The 6067-nt window shown below is 44.0% G+C and overlaps 1 protein-coding gene across 1 annotated transcript; it reads left to right on the forward strand.

The window, feature by feature from the left end:
* Positions 1-3380: 3380 nt before the first annotated feature.
* Positions 3381-5837, forward strand: LOC306938569 (E3 ubiquitin/ISG15 ligase TRIM25-like; the record flags this gene model as incomplete). Its single annotated transcript, XM_079522794.1, has 3 exons — positions 3381-3675; positions 4440-4969; positions 5121-5837. The coding sequence occupies 3 exons, from the start codon at positions 3381-3383 to the stop codon at positions 5430-5432; spliced, it is 1137 nt and encodes a 378-aa protein (XP_079378920.1). The 3' UTR covers positions 5433-5837.
* Positions 5838-6067: the final 230 nt, after the last annotated feature.

Raw genomic sequence — 6067 nt, forward strand, 5'->3', positions numbered from 1 at the left:
AAATGACTGGACAGGTTTATCACCTGTCCAAACTGAAGTGTTATTAATATTATAGTGCAGAAGTGGAAAGTATCCTTACCGGTATGTGTGTTTAGCTGTTGATAAAATGGTTTAGATTATTATTAAGTGAGTCATTGTGACTTTATTTCTAGTCGAGAAATAAAGTCTGCTTTGGGCCCTCAGGCAGAGGATGTGAGCCACTCTGCTACATTCACCCCACTGTGACCTCCCCACCAGGAAACCCGATCCAGTTCACAGCACCAATGTAACGCCCGAGATTAAAACCTGGGTGGACACTAAAAGAGCTAAAGATCTTAACCACTAACCTAAAGGGGAGTTTCCCCTTAATTGGCCAGGAGGAGTTATTGGTCATTTGATCTACAGGTAGAGGCTCTTACCGTAGTTTGCTGGTGCAAAACAAAGCGCTGCAGTTTTTTTTTGAATTCATTTTATATTTAATCATCCGGTCTAAACCACGCCTAGACTGGATCACATGGGCGATTTAGGAACACAGAACAGGCTTTCCTCCGAGGTGGAAAGTCTGGTTAGGTTTGTGTGTGCTGTTAATCTCAAATTAGGGGAAAAAAGGTGTAATAGCTCGCGGGGAAGCAGAGGAATTCTCTGCACATGTGGTTCTCCCTCTAAAAGTCTGTTATTGACAGTAGCCACATGCTCCTTGTGTCGCCACTGCTGAACGAACGGGGTCATCCAATTTGACCTTGTAGTCCCGGTTGGCCTTTCTGATCGTCCTCTGGAGGTCAGCATGGGTAGTTTTCCCACATTCCCGATCTGAACTAATGCAGTGGTTCCCAAACAGTGGGTCGCAGACACGTTTTTATGGGTCCCTTTATTTTGTGTCCTAATTCCTACATTTTGTTTTTAAAGGGGTCAAGCCCAAAGGGCCTATGGTCCGTTATTGTTTTTGTATGTTTTTTTTCTTCTTCTTTCGCCACTTATTGCAGTTCTGGCTTTATTGTTTTCACGAAACGCAGCAATATGGTAGAGCGCTATGCCAAACGGTGAAGCATAAGGGTCGTCATGAACAGGACTCGAACACGCGACGTGCTGTCAGTCAAGAGCCTATGTGTGGCTTGCGCCTGGACCACCTGGCCAGCGGGCGCCCTAACCTCTTTACTTCTGTATACCAGCTGCACTGCACCTCCATGAGAACATATTCCAACTTCCCAGTTTTGTGTCTCATAGTCCATCTGTGTCTGTCAATTAAAACTGTTTAAATGCCAGGGACGTTAAGACGAGCTGAATCTAATTATGCACTGATTGCCAGGGACGACAAGACGAGTAAAAAAATAAAATAATAAAAAATCCATATTATGAAAATTCCTCTAATGCACATGCACATGCACATGACATGCACAATAGAATTACATTTTCTTTCTTTTATTTATAATGGGCTTCGGTGGCACAGAGGACCAAAACTGGTGTCCATCAGGTGGCACTGAAGGAGTTTTAAATGCTGTGGACAAACACTTTATCGCTTCTTCTGTGGTCAATGACTTACTACTTTTAGTGGTGTGGTTTACGTACTGTGATCGGAAACTAGACTAAATAATATAGACTAGTATGAATAAGATGGCTAATTATAAGTAGTTGATTAAAAACAATCTTCTCAAGGACTTATTTACTCATTTTACTGAGGAAGGGGAGGTTGGAATTTTTGGGCATGTAATTGTTTAGGTCAGTGCAGTCCAGATTGGACTTCCTGAGCAGAAGTTTTGCGAGAGCTATCTTGAAGGATTTGGGAAATATGCAGGACAAAACTCCTCCATACAGGAGGAGTTTGGATTCAGAATCATAAAAAACCCCTAGTTTGACATGTCACATGCTACTTAAAGCATGTGGGCAGTCTGTGGGCAGTTCAGAAACCCGTCCACCAGTGACATCAGATTTTGTTTTTAAACGAGATATTTTTAAAAACATATTTTGATTTTCATTATCGCTTTGCAACTTTTCAGGAATAGAAATCCTGCAGTTTCTATTAGCTTGGATTCCCCATCGATGATGTCACTGGTGGACGGGTTTCTGAACTGCCCACAGCCCTCCACGAGACACTTATTCCAATTATATGAAGGTAGGTTGAAAAGTGGTGAAGTGGTCCTTTAATGGTAGGCTCACATATAAACCCCTATAAAAAATGGAATCAGGAATGTATGTACTGTATATAGACATTATTTTAGGCCAATAAAAAAGACTATATACAGTACCAAATGTTGCACTTTAAACAAAATAATCCTGTTGGCTGCCGGACTATGGTAGCTCATGTCTGTAGCTATTTGACAATGAGTGAGCCAACAGGAAACAAAACGCTTGTTCAAAGCAAAATATTATGTAAATCGCGCCTACCTACTGTACGCAAAACAGGTTGAGCGGGTATCAGTCTGGGTGTTCATCAAGTTACAGCACAGAGGCAACCTCTAAAGCAGTGTGGTGGGTGGGCGGGATCTGACAGGATGTGACTAGACCAGGATGTGACAACTTGGCTGAGCTGAAGAAACAGGACCAGCAGCCTCGCTTTGACTGTTACAAATGTAAGAGATATTGTTGAATAATAAGCTAAATTAAATGCTATTATGGTGGTCTGAGTTATACGTGACGTACGTACATGTATGCATTGGTTTGGTGTGAATTAGTACAAAGAGGCTGTGTGTTTACTTTGCTATTGTTTGCTGTTGTTAGCTACACATTGTGTGTGTTTAAGGATGCAGAGCTGCACAAAATTAATGTTTTTTTTTTTTTTTTAAGTTGTCTTATTTATTATTTTGTGTTTGTTATCCATTGTGTTATATTGTGTATCCATCAACTCTATATGCAAAACATGCACCAAGATGGAGTGCCACAATTTTTGTATTTTTCATGTGTCTATGAGGTGACAGTACTTCATTAGACACCCTGGAGTAGTTTTTATGTGCAATGGTATATTAACTTTGTATTTAGGGTTCCTTCCTGGAGGCTGAATAACCCTTGACAGTCAAACGGGCCAATGAAATAAACAGTAATATAGTGACATCACACTATCAGCCCCTCCCCTAACCCCTCCCCCTTTATCATACAACTACTGCGGTGGGTGCGGCTTCAGTTCAGGTGGATCACCACCCATCACCACCCACCAGGCAAACCAGGCATACTTAATGAACTGGTGGGCGTGTCCACATAAAAGCATGATTTTAACAAATACTGTACACAGTTCTTCCTCCTTATATTATAATAATACCTGATGATCATGTTTTAGGGTGGAAAAAAATCATGGCACACACACACACACACACACACACACACACACGACAGGTTGAACTGAGTTAAGTTAAATGCTTAAGGTGAGTCAATTCATGGATGTTTAACAGCACAGTGTTTTGTTTCCATAGATGGCGAGTGACGTCGGCGGCTTTGGCCTCTCTGAGGACGAGCTGCTGTGTTCCATCTGTCTGGACGTCTTCAGAGATCCCGCCTCTCTGCCATGCGGACACAGCTTCTGCAAAAGCTGCATCGAGCGACACTGGAACAGCGCCCCCCAGTGTCGATGCCCGCTGTGCGGCGAGCAGTTCAGCAAAAAGCAGAAGTCCAAGCTTAAGGTCAACACGACGCTGCGGGATGTCGCCGAACATGTACGAGACGCGGGGAGAGAGGATCGGGTGACTTCTATCTGTCCTGAAAGACCAGGTGAAATGGTGTTTCACTTTTATATGGCCTGCCAACAGTGATGGTGCGGTGGGGTCGAACCATCAGTGTTTCAATATTTATCTGGATTATATATGATTATGAGGACTGAATGAAAACAAGAATGGCTTGGTCATAGCTGCCAAGCGCAGCAAGCTCTAAGTTAGCTGAGCTCATAACATTAGCTTCTGTTGCCACTCGCGTTCCACTTCTCACTTGCGTTCTCATACAAACCTGTTTCACAACAGCAGCCAATACGGCTTCACGTTGTGGCGTTCAGAGTATGGGGTTTTTATACCATTCAGACTATGGGTTTTATGGGTAAGTCTCCCATTGGCTTATAGGCTAGCCTATCCTGAAAAAGTGTCCACTATATATACGGTCATCACTACGACTACGGTCGTCAGTACTGTCGCTAGTAAATGTAGTCCAGGAGCTTTTCAAGCACCTGGCAAAAAAATGTAAATAAAACAAGGCAGTGCAGAATTTTACTGCATTTCATTGTTTGTAACACGTGTCCGTACGCCATCTTTGTTGACATTAAACAGAGCAGCACTGCCCCTTAGTGTCTGGCATAATGATGAAAGTGATTGACAGTTTGTCATCATATTTTCGGTTGAAATTGTCAGCATTACATTTTTGTTTAACAGGAAGTAATTAAGATTGGACTTTTGATATAATATACGTAAACATTTAATTGATCAAATTGATCAATAACCACATACCGGTAACTGTATATTGGACAAAATGATATCCATTTATTTCAGCTGGTCCTGGAGGCGTGGTGAGCTGTGACGTTTGCGGCGAAGCTGCAGACAAGTCGTGCCTGGACTGCCTGACCTCCTACTGTCACGTCCACCTGCAACGACACAAGAACCTCTCCGGGCTGAGGAGACACACCCTGACACCCCCCGTGGACAACCTGGAGGAACGGCTGTGTAAAGACCACCGCAGACCTCTCAGCCGCTTCTGTCGAACCCACCAGACCCTGGTGTGTAGCTTCTGTCTGGAGATGAACCACGAGCACGACGACACCCTTCCTCTGGACGAAGCCTGCGAAGGCAAGAGGTCCAAGCTGTGTTCCGCGGCCATGGTTCTGGGTCAGATGTCGGCGCAGAGGGCGAGGAGGGTCGTGGAACTGCAGGGAGCTCTGCAGCGCCTCAGAAGTGACACGGAAGAGGGCGTCAGATCCCTCAGCGACCACAAGGAGGCAGTGGACAGAAGCCTGGCCAGGTTGAATGAGATACAGGGCAAAGAGTCCAGCTTGGTGACTGAACTCCAGAGTGAACTCACCAAGGTTGTTAAAGTTTAGCTTGTTATATCAGTTTGAATTTTTATTTAATTTTGTTTATGTATTATGTGTTTTTTTAAAGTGGGATTGCTAGTTTTCTTTCTTTCCTTTCTTTCCTTCCTTTCTTTCTTTCTTTCTTTCTTTTGCTCTTACACAGGAAATGGAAGAGTTGCTGAAGAGAATGGAAGCGATAGAGAAACTGTCCACAACAGAGGACCACCTTGACTTCCTCCTCAAGTTCCCCTCCCTCACCACCCCCCCGCCTGCCAGAGACTGGTCTGGGATCAGCGTAGAGCAGCACGAGGACAGAGTGAGACGCGATGTGCACGCGGTGGTGAATGAGATACTCGGCGACAGAGAGAGCATGCGTTTTAAAGAGCTCCAAGAAAGGTTTAATTATTTGCGCTTCATCGTATTGGCGATGTTTGCCTTTTTGATCATTGTCGTGCCAAAATGGAAAGTGGAATAATAATAATTTAAACTTACAAAGTAACTAGTTACTCAGGTTTTAAAATAATTGTAGTGGAGTAGAAAGTACAATATTTGCCTCCGAGATATTGTGGAGTAGTATGGAATAATGGAAAATTGAGTAGGCTACTTAGTTGCTTTCCGCCACGGAACTGCATCTGCTGCTGTGCCAGTGGTGGCCATACTTTCATACTGAACATCTAATAATTCTAGAGATTGCGTCCTCAAAATGTGTCCTCAAAATGTGTGGACGGAATGTCAGATATTGCGCACTGTGAGAGGCTTGGAAGGTGTGTCATTCTGCACCGTGATTGGCTGAGCATCATTTAACGCGTGTGCCACAGAGGGGAGAAGAGGGGAGAAGAGCACAAACTCAGGTAGGTTTTTACCAAAGACGAGACGGGGGACAGGAACATATTGACGAGACGGGGGACAGGAACATATTGCTGTACAAATACTTTGGGTTCTCATATACCCGACTAGTTCAGGGGTGGCAACCTGCATGCTCTGCTGCATGTGGCTCTTAGGCCTCACTCAGACCTTTACTGCATGTTGTGTGTTGTGTAGTGTCATGGCCGTGTAGTGTCATGGCCGCCCCAATGCATTTCCAATGGGAGTCACATGGTTTGACACAAC

Source organism: Electrona antarctica (genome assembly GCF_951216825.1).
Source record: "Electrona antarctica genome assembly, chromosome: 15".
NCBI classification, from domain to species: domain Eukaryota; kingdom Metazoa; phylum Chordata; class Actinopteri; order Myctophiformes; family Myctophidae; genus Electrona; species Electrona antarctica.